The sequence below is a fragment of the Diachasmimorpha longicaudata genome, chromosome 7 (assembly GCF_034640455.1).
Source record: "Diachasmimorpha longicaudata isolate KC_UGA_2023 chromosome 7, iyDiaLong2, whole genome shotgun sequence".
Classification (NCBI taxonomy): Eukaryota; Metazoa; Arthropoda; class Insecta; order Hymenoptera; family Braconidae; genus Diachasmimorpha; species Diachasmimorpha longicaudata.
This window is the reverse complement of record NC_087231.1, coordinates 2,428,270-2,450,106: the sequence shown is the minus strand read 5'-3', so window position 1 is coordinate 2,450,106 and position 21,837 is coordinate 2,428,270. Positions and strand designations below refer to the sequence as shown.

At 36.7% G+C, this 21,837-nt stretch overlaps 2 protein-coding genes across 3 annotated transcripts; one reads left to right on the top strand and one right to left on the bottom strand.

The window, feature by feature from the left end:
• Nucleotides 1-1,368: 1,368 nt before the first annotated feature.
• Nucleotides 1,369-2,013, top strand: Dad1 (Defender against apoptotic cell death 1). Its single transcript, XM_064125089.1, has 2 exons — nucleotides 1,369-1,685; nucleotides 1,786-2,013. Exons 1-2 carry the CDS (start codon nucleotides 1,481-1,483, stop codon nucleotides 1,914-1,916), a joined length of 336 nt encoding a protein of 111 aa, XP_063981159.1. The 5' UTR covers nucleotides 1,369-1,480; the 3' UTR covers nucleotides 1,917-2,013.
• Nucleotides 2,014-2,512: 499 nt separating this feature from the next.
• On the bottom strand, nucleotides 2,513-21,813 carry LOC135164594 (E3 ubiquitin-protein ligase AMFR-like). Of its 2 annotated transcripts, none has more exons than XM_064125079.1 (7): nucleotides 21,464-21,813; nucleotides 14,864-15,170; nucleotides 12,218-12,475; nucleotides 10,437-10,592; nucleotides 6,297-6,607; nucleotides 5,631-6,027; nucleotides 2,513-5,421 (listed from the first exon to the last, which is right to left on the bottom strand). In XM_064125079.1, exons 2-7 carry the CDS (start codon nucleotides 15,119-15,121, stop codon nucleotides 5,002-5,004), a joined length of 1,800 nt encoding a protein of 599 aa, XP_063981149.1. In that variant the 5' UTR covers nucleotides 15,122-15,170; nucleotides 21,464-21,813; the 3' UTR covers nucleotides 2,513-5,001. The 2 variants fall into 2 exon arrangements, with proteins under 2 accessions (XP_063981149.1, XP_063981150.1); XM_064125080.1 differs by having other exon boundaries at nucleotides 21,659-21,796.
• Between the last annotated feature and the right edge of the window lie 24 nt (nucleotides 21,814-21,837).

The following is a 21,837-nucleotide window of genomic DNA, read 5'->3' as shown; positions in this document are numbered from 1 at the left end:
CGGGCAATCCATTTTTAAAAATTTACAAATTGATATTGTCTGCTCTAATTGACATCAACGGATGAAACCAACGTCATTCGATTGCTCATTAAATTGTTCATTAATGATGAGGGGTTCGATTCTTAATCCGAATGAGGAGGGGAGGGATTAATTTTGAAAAATGCAGCTTGACGCGCATTAGTTGGTTCTCGGCGGCGGCAAGCGAGAATACGCAATAACCCCCCACGAATCAAAAATTAATTTCTCCCCCTCTAGTTGTGTGCGGGGTAGCAACCGTAATGATCAATTCAAAGGAAAAATAGAGTCTTGCAGTTTGATCCTTCCCTACGGTTATAAGTCGCAGGTATACACCTTGGTGCGGCAACACTGTCTCCTGCACTACTACTCACCAAAAGTAATTCGCCAGCAGCGATGTTCTTGTTTATGTGAAGGTAATAAATAATCTAATCTAATAATTAAAGATTTTCTAATTATTTGTGAACATCAAATTATGTGATTGAGATTATTTCTTCCCTTTACATAACCAACAACATCGCTGCTTGGGAATTACTTTTGGTGAGTAGTAGTGCAGGAGACAGTGTTGCCGCACCAAGGTGTATACCTGCGACTTACAACCGTAGGGAAGGATCAAACTGAAAGACTCTATTTTTCCTTTGAGTTGATCATTACGGTTACTACCCCGCACACAACTAGGGGGGGAGAAATTAATTTTTGTATCGTGGGGAGTTATTTGATATTCTCGCTTGACGCCGCCGAAAACTGATGTGCGTCAAGCTACCTTTTTCAAAAATATTCCCTCCCTTCTTAACTCGGATTAAGAAACAAAACTACCGTCATTAATGAACAATTTAATGACCAATTGAATGACGTTGGTTTCATTTCTTCATCTCAAGTAGAAAGGGAGAAATGAATTTTTGAAACGTGGGGGTCTATTGGGAATCCTCGCTTGCCGTCGCCGAGAACTGATGCGCGTTAAGCTGCATTTCTGAAAATTAATCCCTCCCCCCCCCCCTAATGAGGATAAAGCTTCGCTCAACGCCGTTCGGATATTCAGAACGTCTGCCCAGCCGTTTAATTTCCCCTATTTCCTTGTATTCCCCCACCCCACACTATCCGGGTTACCGACTTTTCCCTCTGCTCCGGTTTTGCAGGCATAACGGTCGGTACCTTACCAACAAACGTGCCTGCAAAATTAGTTCCGGCGCTACCGCTAGGACATTTCGTGGTTGATCTCCCCGGACTGGCCCTGCTGATCTCCCCCATGGTCTCTGATTAGTTAGTTTTTCCGTTTGCACCCTCCGTCGGCTAAGTAGATTGGGGTTATATTGATCGCAAACCACTCTACATTCCACTATTGTTGTCATGTAGTTCATGATCATGGATCAGCCGGGTTGTCGTGGACTGTCGTTATAGGTGCCACGCGTCAATTGACTGTTTCTTACGATTTTTACACAACATAACTGTTACAATAAGCATAAAAATGTCGGTAATCGCTGTAGTTCACAAATTCTGGCAAGAGTATACGAAGAACACTGTGAAAAAGCTCAAAATTATCGATGCCTACCTCTTGTACATCTTCCTCACCGGTGTCATCCAGTTTGTGTATTGCTGTCTGGTTGGAACATTTCCCTTCAACAGTTTTCTCAGTGGATTTATTTCTGCTGTCTCTTGCTTCGTCCTGGCAGGTAAATTATTCACCAATAGCGTTATTAACTCGACTAATATTTAAAAAACAGCACAGCTGAAACGAGGAGTGAAACACACAATGTTCTTTGCTTGTTTCAGTTTGCTTGAGACTGCAAGTCAATCCACAGAATAAAAATCATTTCTATGGTATCAGTCCTGAACGTGGATTTGCTGATTTCATCTTTGCACATATTATTCTACATTTGGTGGTGATGAATTTCATCGGTTAAGAAAGAATACGATGTAATGTTTTCAAGATGCTCTATTAAGTCCCATAAGTCATTGTCTTTTTCATATTGAAATAAAGTTATTTGTCTAGAGAATTCATATGGTGGTGAGTTCTGATTATTTATAATAAATGGTGATTCCTATTCATAACATATTTACATTAATAAGCTAATAGGGAGGATTTTTCCCTGGAATCCATGAACAACAGACTGTCTGAATTAAATTGTTATCAGAGTTTTTTTTAATCAGCAATGGACCGCTGCTGTTTTATTTGTGCAGATCTGCATTTAGTTGTGGTGAATTTCAGCGGTTAATAAATAATAGGGAGATAAATTTAAGCGGTTAATAAATAATAGGGAGATAGCCTTCGTGATGCTGTAGTAGTTGTCAAGTCATTATCTGGCTTAAAACTATGTTGGGTGTCTCAATTTATTTTACATTAAGATTTCCACTTGTTGGAGGTGTTGGTATTAATTTTTCGATCCTGAGATTATGATATTAATATGATTCGTAATCTGTGATGTGAAAAATGAGGGATTAACTTCCTAGATCGTCGATGTTAATGATCTGTATGAAAGTAAACATGAAAAACAAAGAATAGCAAGGATTGATTTATTAAACTAAAAATGAATATAAGCTGTATAACTTCTCTTTATATTTACAATGACAACCCGAAGGTAGAATGTAACTTAAATAAGAAATACAATCGCAATGAAATATGATCTACATTATCATTTGACTGCTGTGTTTTCTTTATTAAATTTACAGTGAACAGAGCACTTTCTTACGTTTTATTTTAACCAGTCATTTTCGTTTTACATGTTTTATATCTGAGCTAGTTAAACTTATAACAAACCGTTGAAAACTGAATGAAATAATGAACATAAAGGATTATTGTCCAACTTCGTAACGCAAAAAATAATTTAAAAAAAAAGAACAAAAATTGAAGGAAATATCTGTAGAATTATCTGCAAGAGACTAAATATATTTGTATGTATGACACACCTAATAGTGACAGTGGAAAATGCTAGGATAAACACATGCCTCATTGTCATACACATCATAAGCTTTATACAAATATTAATCTTGTATCCTTGTGATCACTCAATAATCCTAATAAATAAATATATTCCATTAATATTATAATTAAAACTATGTGAAACAATTTTCACTGAACAAAAGAAAGGATGATCTACTTAAAAACAATCTTTTCGAGTTTGCACCAGTTATTGATCAATAAGAGCAAGGAAATATGCAAGAGGAGGGGGAGGAGTCGAGTTAGTAAGCATAAATTAAACCCAAATGAAAAACGTCCCTCAATAGAAAATTCCATGATGTCTCTAAATCAGTCATTGAAAATACCAAAGAAATATATTTGCTTCACCGATCAATACCAAGCACTGCTCGACACTCTTACCATAATTCAAAGATTATTTCACTCACTTGTTTCCTTCAATTATTCACGAGTACTCATATCTCTTGCAATGATAATGCCTCGATAAAAGTTCACTTATTCAAAAATAATCACTTTTTGAAGGCAAAATTATGTTCAACATTTACTTAGCAGACGAACATTCTCGTTCTTTAAATTTTTATTATTTTCATTTCTTTTATTTAGTTAGAGGTTTACTTTAATGTGCATTGAGGTGTATGCAAACTTGGATTATATCACATAAAGCAATCTAGGAAAAAGCTGAAAGCCCGAGCAAACGATGTAAATATTTCATATTGCATTCTGAGCCTTCGTATTTCTCACTAAATAAATATCAAACAATTAGTTGCAATAATACTTAGTCTGTCCATTCATAAAAAAAAATTTTTTACGCCCCACTGACAAAATTTTTATAGTTCATTCATCGATTACGGTTTTTGTTGCGGTTAAAGTACAATTGCCTGGATACAGAGCCTAAATCTCCTCAAAAATTCCCTTGAAAGTTGAAAAAAACCTTTGTCAACAGTATTCTCAGATGTGTCTTGAAGATTAGCGAAAACTTTATTTGAAAAATGAATAACTGATGTATAAATATCCACACTACGATCAAGATAATTAAGAGATAGTATTTTTTAAGTGAATAATAGGGATGATTACAATTAAAAACACCGACTTTTATCTAACAACACTCATATCGTGTAAGGATATTGCTCTCATGGAGTGCGAGTCATTGTACACTGCAATGAGAGAGGGTCAATTTTCATTGGATCTTGGCACATGATAATGGAACGGTTTTTATGTATGAAAACTATTCAAACTAGGTGTAGTCTAGATTGCAGAGAAAAAAACATTTTTTCGTGCAATTATGCAAATTGCCAGTCGGTGTTATTGTCAAATCGGACCTAGGAATTCAATGTTATATACTGAGCTTTTACGAAGTGTATCAAACATTTCTCAAATCAGTGAATTCTAGTGTGATGGTTGATCCAGTGTCTCATCTCATCTCATCCTTATACTCATCTGGAACTGCAGTTTTTAAAACTATTTTTACTTATGCTGAATAGCTGCATTGTATTCACTTCTCTTCTTGTTAAAAAGGGAATCGTATATCCTAGTAGTCCATTGGGGGGACTTTGCACTGGTTTTACAAATTTCAAATTTGCTTTTAAGTATAACATTGCGTAAAAACACAGCCTCCTTCATTCTCATCTTATCGACAACTTATAATCTGATTTTATCTTCAATTTGTCCTCGTTTAATCGTCGATGTACCAGAGATCTTATTTTTAATCTCAAGAAATCATTATGAACAGTGTCACAGGACATTTGAATTCAGATATGCCTCAAAGTCCCAACGAAGCGTATGTCAAGTTTTTCTCTATGATTCATCTATTTCGTCCCTTCTATTTGTTTCTAGTTTTCATGAATGTGTTACTCAAAAATAGGAAATAGAACGGAAACAATTGAAGAAACATCGCTCGTCTACGAAAAACAACATGCAACTCTGAATTTACTCATGCATTCAATCAATTTTATCATTCCAAAAAATATCAGCGAAGACCATTTAGTCCATGAAAAAAAGATGTTAAGCTTATGTCCAAAATAGTCAGTGATTTTTTTCTTCATGTTTAGCGTTAAAATTGTCCCTCAAATGTCTTAAGACCTCAGAGCATGGGTATTTGATGGTTTCTTTTCAATCTCAACTTTTCTCTGTTTCTCCACGTACTTTCGTCGTGCTGTCATCAGCATGTGCTCCTTACGACGCTGTAGAATGCGTTCGCGTTCTGTCGAACATTTTGAAAAACGACCACCAATTGTTGACGATTCTTCACTGTTATCAGCAACTGGTAGCTCTATCTGAGGATTCCACGGTTTTTGAGGCAATGAAGTGGGCATTATGTGATTCGTCACTTGTTGGGCCTGGGTCACTGGCTCACTTTCCAATTCACCCAGAACGTGATGAGGTAGTAACAAACGTCCATCCAAAATATTCTCTACGGTCAATTCAACGGATCTTGTCACTCTCAAGTCCTCAAGGACCACATTTCTTGGGTAATGTGGGAACAATTGCTGAACCTTAACAGATCGGAGACATTCATGTTTACAAAATGAAATCATTCAATAAGAAAATCTACAGGATTCGATAGGAAATTTTATCTAGCAGAAAAAATTCAAAAGGCAACAATGGATGGCCTGAATATTCCATCGAATTCTCTAGATTTTTCAATGAAATTCTTTCGGACGTATTACTTATCCGATTTTCTTATGCAAAAGATGTTACTCACGTGTCTAGTCATGGCGTCCAACTGTGAATTACTATGCGCCAATGTCAGAATATCACCCCTCAGTCTATTATGCGTAACTTCCACTGAGAAACTCGGCAACCAGGAGACATATCGCGATCCATCGAAATGAAAGAAATGATTGTCGTTTCTACCGACAGACGTCTGTGATTCTGGTAATTCGGGTCTCAACTCAGTTGCATTATCACGCCGATTAGCCTGCATACTTAGTACTAGTCTACATGTTGGGCAGGAGGTATCCTGCTCAAGCCAAGATTGCAAGCATGAATTGTGAAAGAGATGGCTGCAGGGTAATTTCCTCGCTGATTCCATTTTTTCCCAGCATATTGCACAGTTGTCGGAATTCTCAGCCAACTCTTCCGGAAGTGCCATTGGGTAACTAAAAATATGAGAAGAATATTAAATGATATATTTTAATGTTATTGTGGAAAAAGTAGATGAAAATGGAGTTTTCTATTTTCCGCAAGGCGTCAATCCGTAATTATTGATAAACCAGGGACTTTCCATTTTTTCCTTCAATCATTAGTTAGTGATTTTTCAGTAATAAATCATCATTAATTTCCGTATTGCAATTAAAATTCTCAGGATTGAGGGAAAATGAATGTTTAAGAAATCCCAACAATCACTCTCCAGTGTAGTCCCACTCACTTTTGTTCCATGTGACTCAATACAGCCAGATAATTCCTATGTTTCGTTATTCTGCGCTGAATCTCGTGGAAGAGGTACCTCAACTGCATACATATAACCAGGGATGCCATACTCAGTAGAATATTACTCCAAAGAAGCATATGAATATGATGATGGAAGTCAACAGCAAGTACTGTCAATTCACACACCAGTTCTGTGTAGTAGGCGAGAGGGCCACGTTTGTCCGATGAACGGGGTGAGGATCTCGTATCATAAAGGTGAATAGCATATCTCAGTATCACATGAATCGTTCTAACAGCCAGTAATATACACTGAAACAATTAAGACTCCACTCAGTTGAAGATAACATTTAGACTCATCAATTATTCGATCATGATTCAACATCGCGGAGGTTGAGAATGATGTTAAGGCAGCGTATTGCATCATCATCTCGGGCTCATAATTATATTCATTAATCAAGCACATACGTAAATCTGCAAATTGCGAAATTAACTAATGGCAACTTTCTAGAATCGTGTCGAAGGTAAATGGGCTGAACTGAGCTAGCATCAAGGTGAGAAAGATTTGTACGTGTGAGGCTGTTTATGGAGAGAGGGAGAGTAGAACGGGCCGTGATACCGTGTACGAGGTATCGGCTATTGACCCAGACCTTTCCCAGGTTCAGAGCTAACTGTTTCTGAAAGGCCAATCGCGGTACTCTGTAAGCGGAATTATGTTCCAATGAAATACCAGTTCGTTCCAACAACACTATTGTTCAATCGATATCTATGAGATTTTTCAATTAATCAGAGGAGCGCAATATTGTCCAATGGACTTCCGTTAATTTTGATGAAATACTTCACTGAATTATCAAGTGGAAATAGTCTCTAATATACGAATCGTTTAGTGAGAGGATGAAATAGAATTTGGAGCATTGATATCGCCTTGAATTGTCGATGCAATGGATCATTTTTGTTTTCAATCTAATGAATCAGTCTTTTCCGTTTGTGATGAGCCCAATTAAAAAATCTGTTTACGAGTTACGAATAGGTGAGAGGAGTAAAGAAAAGTCGATATTATGAGTCCTTCACGAATATTGTCGGGCAAATCAGGAAAGTCTTGAAAAATAAAACGAGGATATTGTTTTGTTTGAAATCATTGCAACCGAGGGTGTGAGGGTGAGGCGCTACGACACACTACCCCACTTTTCGTATTTAATAGAAGTATGTGTGCTTCGTTATGATTATCTCATGGCGCATTAAACCGAGGCGATTTCCCCACTTTCATCACACGGATATTCCTCGTCAGCTCCGTGCCACAGTGGATTAATTCACGGCGATTCTCCGATTATTGATTCACTGACTCGAATCTTTTGATATTTTTAGTTATAGTCTCATCGTCAGGCACAAAAAACTACTTATTGAGCGAATGAATTCTCACTTCATCGCGAAGTGTTCATGTTTAAAAGATTAACGCACCGCGGAATTTTCGGGCCAAGGCGGTTATCCGCAGCGGATCATATCTTTCACTCAAAACAATTATTTGTCATTTTTCTTCCTATCAGATCGCCAAGACATTAAGGTAAAACTGCGCGTAATAATTCATAATTCGCCGGTTGATGCGCTGAAAATGTTAATTACTTAGAAGTAGTAACTGCTTGGTAATTCGATATTTAAATCCGTACAACACTCAAAAGGAGCCGTTAACCGACTATATGTAGATGAATTCTGTCCGCGTTGTTCAATTATTCGAAATACTCACTTTCACATTACGCACCGGCTTCAGTATTGTTCATTAGATCAATCGCAGCCGTTAATTTAATTTTCGCTACAAGTTTACGTGCCTTTCATGGCGATAGTCAATTACCTGATGATGCAGAATTGAGTGATGCGCTCATTTAAAGAGGCATCAAACGTTTTGAGCTTGTGACCCCGCAGTTTATATTTTTCTGATGGGAACTCATTACTCGAGGTTAATCATGCATCAATCAGGCGTGAAGAGTTGAATTGTTCCTTCATCGTTTCCGGAAAAAAATACTAATGGAAATTATCGTTATGTGTGAGACACATGCGGTAATTGAAAATGCATGGGAACATTGTCAATAATTCCTAATGCATTTCAAGTAGTTCAGCTTTTTCAATGGATCAGCTTTAAGTTTTATTTTTTTAATACATATCAAAAAATTAATCCGCCAACTAAATTGTGTTAAATATTATTTTCATGTACTAGTTCGCTTATCGAATGCAACCTTGCGGTTGGTCACTTCCATGGAGATTCACCACTGAATCGTTCAGGCACCGGCGTCACCTAATTCACTTTGTACTGCCCGGACGTGTTAGTCAGTTTCCGGACACGTCGCGTAACGGCTAATTTCATTTAACATGGAAAACGAATTTCTTTCGTCCACATAATTTTCTCTAGGTATTTCAAAAATTAGGTACGAGTATAGAAATAATATAATTTTTCCAACACTTGAAATTTAACAGTCAATTTTTTCCTCGGATATTTCCGGTTACCCGGTCAACGCCAATTACGAGAAAAACATCACGAGGCTGCACTCCCCCCTATGGTGATTAATGTAGAGTAGAAACAGCCATTAAATTGAGAAAAGAATTGCAGTCTCCAATCTATTCGGAATTCTCGGAAATCGTCAGCAATTTTCAATAATTATTTAATTATCTGTTAGGTAGAGCTACTTTAATACGTGGATATTGATTGAATCGTAGTTCAATAAAATTTACACAATGTTACCGCTGACCAGTTACAAATTTATTACAATTAATTTGCAATTTGTGAAAAGGTGAACAAGGAAGAATAATAATGGACACGAGGAATTCATACATGTTGGCGTGAAAAATTCATGGAAGTGAATGCAGTTCTCAGTGAATATTTCAATTTTAATCGAATGAGGAAGACCTCACCGTTAGGCAAACTTGTTTTGAGCTACCATCCTCTTGAAACTGGTCAGCCACCTCACGTTTTAGGCACTGCATACATAGCTCAGTGCATTGTAAATAGTTCAGGGAAATATATTTCGAAGAAGTCAATTCATGGTAGAACAATCGCTGATTACTGATGAACATAATATGCAAAACGCGAACCAGGATGTTGACTTTCATTGTTTATAATGTGAATTAAAAACGAAAGGAGAAAGCTCCATATGTTCTCATTGGTACGTATACATCAGTAATAAAAATCGATTTGTTGATCTTACGTTGTAAGAAAAATTCACGTCCATAAGGAAGTGCTAATTGCGCAAGTTTATGAGTTAACTTTCAAAAGGCATAATGACAATAGAAGGCTTCGGAATAAAACAGCACTGCACAAAAAACCTTGACTCTCAAATACGTCTGATTAGCTGTGTCTTGAGAAACTGGTAAAAATTTTCCACTTATTATGGATTCCTCAGACGGGTTTCTGGAATTTTGATGGCGACACTAGTTCTGAAAATTTCTCGTGATTCAATGTCAGGTTAATTAAAGCTACCTGAAATATTTACAGTGGTAATTCAATCCCATTGAGTGTCTGTATTCTTTTTCGTTGTCTAATTTAAATCCCCAGAATAGTAAATCATAGCCTCTGACGTTGTTACCCTATCGACGAATTATATTCTGATTTTATCTGAAATTTGTCGATCGTTCCATCATCGACATGCCAGCGATACTTTTAATCTGAAAGAAACAACGAGTGTTGTCGTAGAATATTTGAATTCAGATATGCTGAATGTCCTAATGAATCGCCTGCCTGTGATATATTTTTTCCGTTACTTTCTAGATAATTGAACAATCGTCACTCATCGGGTAAGAGCATGAGGCTCAATATTTGCCCATCTATTTAACCAATTTCAAACATCAGCTGAGACCATTTACTTCACAACCAAATGCTAAACTTACGTTCAAAGTCGCTTATTGACCTGATAAGTGGTGCCTTAAATATTCATAATGATAGTAGTCGAGTCTGATTAAAATAACCCATTGTTTTCCTTCGTCTAATATATTATAAATAGCGAATGGAATTAATACAGTTGAATAATACGGTTAAAAATAGAACGAAAAATTCTAGGTTTGTTGACTCTTGTCAGTGCCGTAATTTTCCTATCCACGAGAGTCAATAGGATATTCATGCGTGTTACAAAAAAAATGCGTCGACTGGTAAACTCACCTCGGCCGCCATAAACGCAAATGTGTTGAAGGACACGAAAAAGAAGGCTGCTGCAGTGGATAGTAGCAGCATGAATAAGGACAGCGCCAGGATTGCACCGAGTAGACCCAACAGGCGTGCATGACTCCAGCCTGGTGTTGTTGGTGAAAATGATAGCTGCAAAGGATGGAAAAAAATTATCGTAATTCAATCAATTCATTTGAAAAATTATCCTCATTATAAAACCCATGATTCAACTCGACTGGCGTGCATAACCTGTTTATGTTGTTAAAAAAACGATATTTCACAGGTAGTTGAAAAGCAATTTTTCAGGAGAGTGACACTGAATTCAATGGAGGGCAAAAAATTTCAGAGCCCCGTGGCGTTAGCCCGGAGTCCTTGGTAGTGAGTAGATTGAGTAGAAATTAAATCGTATTGATGGACCAAATGTACGCCTTAATCTCGAGAAGGAATATTGTTTTTTAATAATGTAAATGAGCTTGATGAAAAGCCATCGTCGTCAAACGTCAAATCCCAGCTTCCATTGGCTGAGATTTAAATTTGGGGAGTAATCCATTGAGTACTCCTCATACTTGAAAATTGATCGCATATTTCTCTCAAATTACTCTGTAATTAGCAGCATCTGCGTGCAATTTGGTGGGGAATCCCCCCTGCAAGCGCAAACAATCAAATATAAAATATACAATGTCTGGGTTCCAATAGCTCATTACGTTAATACACAACAAATGATGGTGGAGAACTGGAAATACCGTCCTGGATTGAATGTATTTTTTTCGCAGCGGGGTCGATTTCTACAGTGTTCGTGTTAAAACACGTCACAGGTATAAAAAGGTACCTCTCGTCGCCAGTAACCTGGTTACTTTATTAGATTTCCCTAACAGGATTTCACGACTGTCGAATTCATTACGCAAGAAAAAAGGGAGGAGGACAATGTGAGAATTACAAACGATTTATATGAAAAAAAAAATTGAAGTCTTTCGGATCAATGTCAATTTATGGGCGTTCGAAGCGTAAAATTATGAAAATTTTATTGCCAATGCCCTGGGTTCATATTTTTTACTGTGATGTGGAAAAAGAATTTGTCATCAATTTTTAATGAGTTTTTTTGGCGATGAACTCTATAGTCAACTCAATTTAGCATGTATTGCTCTCAGTGAGTTGGATGTTCTTTCTTTTTTAAAGGTGATAGAGTGACTTTATGATTGAGTGAGAAAAAAAGCTGCAGGTAAGTGGCAGTCCTTGAGTCACCTAAGGAAATGGGAACGCGCACAATGTTTCTAGAATGGCCTCTGAGGAGCTTTGAAACTCATCTTTTTTCCCCTCTGGTTTCTCGCCGGGAAAATCAGAACACACACTAGGGAGTGCATGGAGACTCAAAGTTGGGTTGATTTATTCGAGATTTACATTTCAGGCGATTTGCGAACTTTTAAAGTTTTCACAGCGACTAAATATGCATAGATGATGAGAATGAAGGTAGTTGATCGCGTGGTTTCATCATTTCAACATTGTATTGTGAATAAACTGCGAATAATACAAGGAAAATCAAGTGAAATATGCGATCCCTTCAATTAAACTGTTATTTAAAAATTTCTACGAATCTTCATTAATGGAAAGTGCCTTCATGGTGATGATTTCCCCAGCTTTCATTCTCATGAAATCAGTTATTGGCTCAATTTGTTGAAAGACAACTGCCAAAAGTGAAAGGATTTTCCATTTATTGTCAAGGACAATTGCCGACAATTGTACCAATAAAATAATAAATACAGTGGTCTATTACTTACGTATACGAATCGATCCTTGGACAGTTGACTGAGAAGGCCGAGAAAACCGAGTGCTGTGAACCAGACCCACCATAACACAACTTCATCAGCGTATTGTACATTGAGTACTCCGAAGACAAATATAAATTTGTAGAAAATAAAATTTCCAAATTTATCCTTCAGATGTTGTCTCTCCGAAGCCCGGAGTTCACCAAACACCAGCTTCTGGATAGTTTTCCCCAGGAGTATAAGGGCGCAGTACGCCATGTTCATCAATGGCTAAAGCAGCAAAAAAAATGACGGTTAATTTTCTGAATTTTTTAATTCAAAGGTCAAGGTCTGTACTGGCATTGAAAATGAATTATTGAATTTCGATAATATGACAACGTTTTATGGCCTCTAAACTCATGCGAATGAAACTTTCAAAATTCCGTTGAAAATTATGAAGCAATTGATAATCCTCATCCCAATTGACGATGAATTAATTGATAATGTGGAACTGTAAATTATCAGGTTAAGTAAATAATATTAAGTGCATACACGGCGTTGTCGATTAACCAAGTAATCATAAATTCCTAACTAAATTATCGATTAACCGCCCTGAACTGGCGGTCGACCGCCAACTGAGTCAACTGGCCCAGTTAGCATGGTGCTCGTGTATTTTTACCGCTGATGAAAGAAGACCATTTTAAAAATATGAATTTTCAATGAGCAGGAAATACAGAACGAGGAAAAAAGTTATGATTCAATCCAACTCGGGATTGATTTAGGGTGGAATCGGGATTGTCAAGAGGTCAAATAACGTAATACTAACCGATTTAAATTTATCAAATTTGTTTGGTATTTTTTTACCAGAAGCGTGATGGGAATGAAAATTAAATTTAAGAAAAGAAAAGTTCGAAAATGGACAGCGATATCGGTGGCACATGATCTGGTAACAAGCGACGACGTAAGGCAACGACGTCCGATTTCTTATGATTTCTAATCAGGTCAAGGAATAATAGAATAAAAATAATGACCAATATCATTGGAAAATTCCACGATCCGATCATTTGATCGAATCGATATAATCTGGCATCTTCACCCATACCAAGGACGAAGTCCATGTAGGACTGTTATTTGCTATCCTTAGGATCGCGTGAGTCAATAACAAAGTACCCGAAGAAACTCAATTTCGAAAACAGTTTTACGCTATATCTTTACATAATTTTCCAATGAAATTCGTGTGTACGGTGGCATGACGCCAGGCCCCCAAGACCATCACCCATTGTAATATTTCTTAAAAAAAAAGGTATTAGGCATTATTCCAGTGATTACAGCACTAATTTTCTGGCTTATCACAAAGGCCAACGACGCGGTATTTGAAAAGATAGGTGACCTATTTCCCATTATTTATTTTCCTCTCGACTCTTATTTCCTCTTATTCGTCTCACGTTCGCCAAACTCCAGCAATGCTGGAGGATCCACAAAAAATTGGTCGCAGTTCCGGATGACTTGGTTTAACGCGATATTAAAAACTTTCCTCTTGCTTCACAATTTTCATTTTCTTCCTGTAATATATTCCCGTATGTGTGACATACCAGCTTATGAATGTGCTGTTATCAATCGACGTTGCTGGTCACATTCGCCATAAAAAATCTTTCCTCAAAACTAAAGCGATAGCGGTTTATAAGGATTCCAACGTTTGGTAACGAATGGGTTAGCATTAGCTCATCAATGCTACGATTCCGCATTGAGGCGATATTATGCAATGGCACTATGTAGGCGCAAGTCTGCGTCCTTTCTTCGTATCATTGTTTTGCTTTCCAGAATGGAAACACGCCCCTATTGTGAAGGAAGACTGGAAATATCTATGTATAGGTTCGCGTGCAATGGTTGTCTCCTACGTTATATTACACTCCCTGGCTATCGATGGCATGTTTTACAATGAATTCACGATAGCAACTACTGAAGAAATGTATTACTCTAAATTCAATAAAAATAAATAAAACTAATCACCCTTAAACTGAGTTGATATTAAGTTGAGAATAATATTGTTTTGTATTGCCATAATGGACTTGGTCCCACTCGAAGATGAAGACAGAAATTCGTGGTCTAATGCAACCTTTAGATAGTGTCGCAAGAATGAAGAAATAAGATTATCGAATGAATTAGCCGTTAAGAGGGCAATTGCAGGATTACGGAAATAATCACAGTGATTGAGAGATTTTTTTTCAGTTATGAAGACAGAAGAAAATTGCTGAGCGATGCTATTCATATTCTGCAGTGTCAACTTCAAGCCTTGGTTATAGAAGAAATGTCGGCATCATTTTTGCACATCTGTTTGAAATAATTGTTGCATGAAATAAGGACTGAGCTGTTTATTATGTAACGCATAACTGTCTCGTTAGGGGCATATTTCTCGTGACTAACATATCTCATTTTGGGGATATTACAACCGAATGTAAATAGACAAAAGTTGTCATTTGCCAAGTATACCGAATCAGTGAAAATAAAGATGACTAAGACTATCAATAAAAAAAATCCGTCAATATCTTTGGAATGTAAATTTCCGCTTGACGTACAACAAATAATAAGCGTAGCGAATAAAGCTGATCGTAAAAAGAATAATTCTACAGAAGGATCTCTTTCCACAAGTTGTGAGCATTTTTAGCATAGCCGACTCACCCAAAAGCAGATGGGCTCCTGAATCATGCAGGCAAGTAGCTCCGTCAAATGCACGCCAGACGATCTCGAATCAGTGGGGCTGGTACTATCCGTTGAATTTTCATCCCTCACAACAATACTCGTGTGATTGGTTCTCCATGCTGGGTCTTTCACAATTTGTGCTGCATAATAAACCGAGCACGAGAGTATTGCAATACTGAGAGTTGTGTAAATCCGAAAATTAGGTACTGGCAAACGCGCCAGAAAGAGGGCAGGCATGATTGGCTCCAATGTTGTTTAAATTTTATAAAATTCTCGTAATATTTATCTGCAACAGAAATAAACGACGTTGTTATACACTATTCACTGCGACATATTTTTCACGAAAATCAAATAAATATCACCCAACCCAGCAGCAATAATAAAACACAAATTCTCAATTATCCCTACCAAGAGGTAAAGAAAACTGTTCTCCCTAGTTTATAAAATGAGTGTTTGCTTGTCTTATGATACACCCGTAATTACATAGCCAATAAACGATAGATTGTCGATCTGAAGATCAAGTTATATGTGCAACCAGCATAATAAGTCTATACCTGTGTGGACACTATTTGCGGCCACTGTACAACATGAAGTATCATAGATCGACGCGACATCATATTAAAAATTCAACGGTTAACTCGTCAGTAGCCATCACGAGGAAAACAGTACGACACCCATCGTGAGTTCATGTCTATAGAGCCAAATGGCCACGTAAGAGGAAAATATTGGTTTATCTTTCCGGACATTTATTTTAAATAAATATGCAGGCCCTTTACTATGAAACGTTTCATACATTGCATTAATATTTTCATTGAATACGAGTAAATGCATGAATGTATTCCAACTATAAAGGAAATTAAATGGAATTAATAGTTCGATCATTTTTAACAATTTTTCGTAATGATAAAAATATATAAAACGTTTTTTGGTTAAAAAAATACAATACTCACACAAATAAGATCATTTGGATAATCTAACGTTTAATCAATTATCATAAACAGTTTTTTGGATACAACAGACTGCAACAGTTGTAAATAGACAATCCAATAAAATACATAAAATCCTAATAATGCCACGTGGAACTCAAAGAAAAGTCACGATAAAGGGACAATGACCTTTCCGATTACTCGTAGGCATTAGCCACGAGGAAATAGACAATTAGAGTCTCAATCAGACTGAGTCTGATCGAGTCTACACTGGTATTTATTTCAGCGAAGGCCTCACAACACAGATGTTACCATTACTATATTTTTTTCTACACTGAAAGCTCATTGGGAACAACTATAACTCGTAGATATATCAAGTGAATGGCCTAGGAGACTTCAGCGACACCCGAGTGGTCATTTTCTACCTAAATTTTTGGAAACGCATTATGGACTTTTTCTTTAACGATGTGGAGGGACACGTCACTCTGGTCGTTGTGATGAGCGTTCGAACACATTCGGCATTTAACGATTACGTACTGATACTACCGGGTAATAAATCACTTGAATAAAATCACCCGAATGACTGTCTGTCAATTATAATCGATTCCACGGAATTCAATGACTAATCAATGCCGTGAGTAATCAATGGAGATGAGGCGAGGTCAATCGCAGGCAGCGATTAATGTACTTTCCTCGCATCGATCGCAGAGAGGTTGATTTCCCCAGTTTTTAATGTATTATGTTGCCGATTATTTCTAGTTGTTGAACAAATCTAACTATAATATACAGTTTATTGGATAGCAAATGAAAAAATACTGGTGCTCCGCACTAGAAATCAGACGTAAACTGCCAAATTCCCAGATTTTTATGGAAAGAAGAATAGAAAGTCGTAGTGAATGAAGTTACCGATAATTTTCATTTTATCTAGATAATGACAAAAATTCCAACTAGGTGTACTGCACCATTTAGGAGATAATAAATAATAAAGTCCAAGCACTTAACACGCAATGCAACGGCGAGAGGGGGCTTATCCATCTCCCACTTCGATATGTTCATTCGATAAAAAAAATATTGTTACTATATTCTTAAAAAAAACAAACCCATGATGAAGTGATAAACTTCAAAAAGAAAAAAATTCTCATTTGATTCGAACAGAAAAATAAAAGAATTTTTTATTCCATTCGAAGAGTTATATTTATCTTTATCCATAATATATGTGGATAGAAAAAGTCAATAATTTATCAGAATGAAAGATAATGAAAGAAATAATATAAACTATTTTCCTGGGAGCCCATAGCTACCAGCTTTTGAGTGGTACTGTCTCGGAATATCCCTTGAATCAAATTCCCGCAGGAACGGGAGGAATAAGTGACACGGAAACGAAAAAACCTTGGCCCATGTGCTCCCATTCTGGTATGATGAAATTGGTAATAGACCCTCGGTAACAAGAGCAGTGTTTTCATACAACCCTCGAAAGCAAATTGTCTCTAACGTTCTATCCATGGTATAATTACAAGGAAAATTCCCTGTTATCTGACTTTAAATCGCATGTCCTTTAACCCTTTCACCGGGCACATGCGACACCGAGGTGGGTCGATCGTGAAACGGTTTACCTCTCTCTATCCACGCGCGGGGTCAAACCTCTATCTTGTCGAGACAGTATAAAGCAACATGTATACGCAATAAGTTCGTGTATGTACACGTGGTGCTACAAACGCCATAAAATATTGTTACATCAGTGTTCTATTCTACTAGAAGCTATTGTCGGTGATCATATGGATCATGTACATGTTTGAAGGATTAATTGACACCTCACATTCTCTTCCCTGATTTTTTCAATAATGAATCGTTTTTTCAGAATGATGGAAGTTTTTTTTTGTTCTGTACAAAAATTTCTTAAATTGTAACTATTCTGACACCTTTTCTGCTGGTGAATAATCTTGATATTAATAAGATAATAATAATTTCAATATAACACCATCGAGTTTACTACTATTCACCGCTGTCATGGTCGCAAACACCAATATACATGTATGTATATCGTCTGGGTTGGATGATGTTTCTCATGAAAAGAATAATAATAACAATGATTGATTGTATCGCTTCTGCTATTGTAGAATTACTAACACTAAAATATGCAAATATTCGAGTCGGTCAAACACATATGGAGTCTGAACTCCATACGCCATTATAGATTGGCAATTTGAAATCTCCTGGGTATAAATGACATTACAAGAGTCATAAAATATTGTTATAACAGCATTCTATTCTGCTGGGAGATATCATCGAAGGGTATTGTTGCATACGCCGACAATTTTCACACTGTCAATTACCAGCTTCCCGTACCCAACGACTTTTCTAGCAATAACTCTATTTTTAAAAATTTCTAGCCAAGTTCTTTTCAAGAAAATAACTCAATATAGAAAAAAATATTCCCCGAGGTGATCATTAGCTTTTTTACTACCAATCGTAAAGGTTTTGAAGTGACAGTGACCTTGTACATGATATTTACGCCTTGTTGTTGGAACTTATAGAGAAACATATTCATCTCGAAGTTGATGATTTTTTAAAATAGAAAATACTAATGGACATTTATCTCAGAGTTCCGGGATCTCCAATACTTCGTGATTGTGAAATTGGCAAATAAATCTGCCAGTGGCCTGCGGCTGTACGGAAAATTATAGATTAGAAATCTGTGTAACCTTCTAGACATATGAAATGTTGAGAAGCTTATTTGATTCTCCTTTTCAATGTCGAGTCGTGCGACTGATATCAATTCTAAAAACTATTTTTCTATCGCATTTTTAAGCGCTTGCTCATCATGCTCATTATACGTTTAGTTAGGAATTCATCATGGTTACTCAAATTTAAAAATCATATCCACCTCCCCCTTTGAATCATCACTGATTTCTAATAACACTTGTTGTTTTCATAATCACATCAGAGGACATAGATCCCTTCGCAATTCACGATTCGCGTCCTGAGGAATACTAATGTAGATGTATGCCAGATTATCAATAAATAAGCCGAACTGAGAAACCCCTAGAATTATATGGCGATACGAACACTCAAAAATATGGTTATAATATGTGCAATTTTCTCAGATAGTACTAGTTTTTTATGGTAGGTCAGATATGTCGGGATGTCGATTATAGCCTCTGTGTGTCATCCGGTCCTTCAACTTATTGTCATTGCTTTTGATTTATCAATGTCCTCTAATGACATCTGTCATTTTTATGACGGTAATACATTAATTTTTTAATTTATCCTTTACTTTGTGAAAACTCATGCCGAGGGACATACATGTGGTGATAATATATCTGAAGTGTAGTAGATATTTCAATTGTAATTATTATATATTCACATGCTCGAAGTGCAATTAATTAGACAAGCTCTTGCATAGGGATGTGTGAATATTTAGTGACACATACTATCGTCACACGCGAAATGCCAATAATGACATTCCTATTGTGGATATTAGACCGTCATATTGAAACTAAATTTATAGACACTCTTCAACTTTATGAAATATTTGGTGATACAAATTCAATGTGACTATCAGGTACGTAATTTTTATTGAATATTTCTTATCACGTGGGAATAAATTTTCCCATTTGATAAGATTCCATAGTACTCTATACGATCATCATGTTGCACCTAAGTAGCAGTACCAATGTCAAACTACTCAATTTATGACGTCACATGGCTGTTATAAGTTCGTCGTACGCGCAGAGGAATATTCAATGAAAATTACGCATCTTCTCTACAGTCCCAGGGCGCCATATGGTTACAGGAAGTTTTACGATAGAGTCACGTAATTTTTCAAAAGCGTCCTCTAATTTTTATATCATTGCCTGTAAAAAATTACTAATCCATCATGTAATTTTTCTGAGTCCATTTGGTAAGCGCCGAGGGCACCGCGAGAACCGTTATATTTACAGAATATTTGTCTCTCGATAATGAAAAAAAAGATATTCTTTTTCACGTCATTCTCGCACTTTCGTACACCTTCAAACCTAAAAGTAGTTTTTTTATATGGAATACTGTACGGGTTATTTAACCTTAAAGCGATAAGACGCATTTAATTTTATATTGTATAATTTATATGATAATTATTTATATAATTTATATAATGTTATGTTCTATGAATTTGACATTATAAAATTTCATTTATGTGACAAATTGTACAATGTAGAATTAAGAACCCACCCACACATCACATTGTAGTTTTCTTGCAATTGGATATGATGCGGATAATTAAACCCGTTCTGTATAATTATCAGCACAATTATTTGGTGTCCGCATGAAGATGCAAGAGTAGAATACTGTTTCAAACTAGCATACATCGATTAAGGTGAGAAGTAGAGATCAACATACGTGTCAACGACAGCCGTTCACGAGCAAATATATAAACCTATGAGGAATCATTATATACAATTGAAATATGTACAAAACTTCGAGTATATGTTTTCCCAGTGCATTACCCTCAGTGTATTATAACTGAAAATATCCTTAAAGTCGCTTCAGGCGGATTTCGCTGCGCAAAATTCAATTCAGGACCTCCTTGCAGAGAAATTACAGTAAAATCGTGGCTTGGCTGAAGGAAAAAAAATTGCGGAGTAAATATAACCGTAAATCATTGCATCTACTCAGTATTAAGTGGAATACATTGGGTTGGAGGGTATTCAGCTAAAAAAATTTTGTGTCGCTGTTGGAGCTTATCGTGGTACTGTCGGAATTGCGACTAATTTCGCCAATCAAACAGATGAAACATCTCGGTTCCTCGTAAAATATGATGATTACATGGCGGAAGTCATTGAATTTGCCACGAATGGTTAATCAAGAGTGACATTGTGGGCCAACAATGATTGATTCCTGTCGAAGTGACTATCCAAGTCTTGACGTGAGGTGAATCAACCGAAACATCCTTCGATTAACCGCAGCGACTCCGTCAGTGAAAAAAAAATCCACTGAATTATCATTTTCGTCACCGAGTTTATTTCCTGAGCCGCGATGATCAGACACAAGAACAAACACCGGAGAGGAGAAGTCTCTCGAAAGCAGGTGTTTGAACATCTGGCAGTGGCAGCCGGGTCAACCGTAAAAAATCTAGACGTACCGAATAAAAACAAATATTTACCCTACGTAAAAAAGAGGCGTAAAGACCAAACATCAAGGAATCTCAATCCCCGGAATATTTAAGAGAGAAAAATACGTCAATTGTAACTCAACAGTCAACGCCCACAGTACAATCATACATCTGTTCACTCCAGTTTAAATGACTTCCTCCGTAATAAAAAATAGTAATAGACTATCTACCAAACATAAAATAATCATCCGATACAGTTGACCCGAGACATCCGATAAGCCCCGTACACTGTATTTCGTTGTTTTGATCGTGAAAATAGAGTAAAAACAAATGATGCAATTTTTCGAGGCCAAAGACGTACTGCCAAAGAATTTTTCATCTCCAATGATTTTATTTATAGGTAGCTCGGTCATGCGTCTCACGTTTTTTCACTAAAAAAAGACAATTAGCCTTTTGCTCAGACCTAAGAGATAATAACGCCAAAAACTTGATACAGGAAAATTTCATCCCCATTACAATATATTGCGAAAATGTGGTAAAGTCCATGTGGTTCACCCCACTCACCGTTAAACTCTCACGTTGCGACATTCCACACAACCGTAGATTATTTCCAAAATTTATGAATGACAGTCACCAAATGAATATGATGTACGAGACACCGGTGATGACCTCGAGTAAAACTGCACTCTTCAAACCAACTGTTATTCCTTTTTCATTCAAGTAGATTAACTTGGTGAGACACCGACACACTGCACTCACCGTATTACCGTATCGTGTCTCAATCTACCACTACGTGTCATGGTAAAAATTGCTTGTGAGAAACGTAGGAAGAATGGGAGAGAAGTGAGAAGTAACCCAGAATACTATCGATACAACTCCACTTCAACGTCTCGAGTGATAATGTCGTGTGAGCCTAAAATGTTGGAAATGGAATTCCG

Coding starts and splice junctions, on each gene's coding strand:
- Dad1 (XM_064125089.1), top strand. CDS start 1,481: ATGTCGGTAATCGCTGTAGTTCACAAATTCTGGCAAGAGTATACGAAG. Junction 1,686..1,785: donor CTCTTGCTTCGTCCTGGCAG/GTAAATTATTCA, acceptor TGCTTGTTTCAG/TTTGCTTGAGACTGCAAGTC.
- LOC135164594 (XM_064125079.1), bottom strand. CDS start 15,121: ATGCCTGCCCTCTTTCTGGCGCGTTTGCCAGTACCTAATTTTCGGATT. Junction 12,476..14,863: donor AGGAGCCCATCTGCTTTTGG/GTGAGTCGGCTA, acceptor TTGCTGCTTTAG/CCATTGATGAACATGGCGTA. Junction 6,608..10,436: donor TTGCGTTTATGGCGGCCGAG/GTGAGTTTACCA, acceptor TAATTGTTTCAG/TGTATATTACTGGCTGTTAG.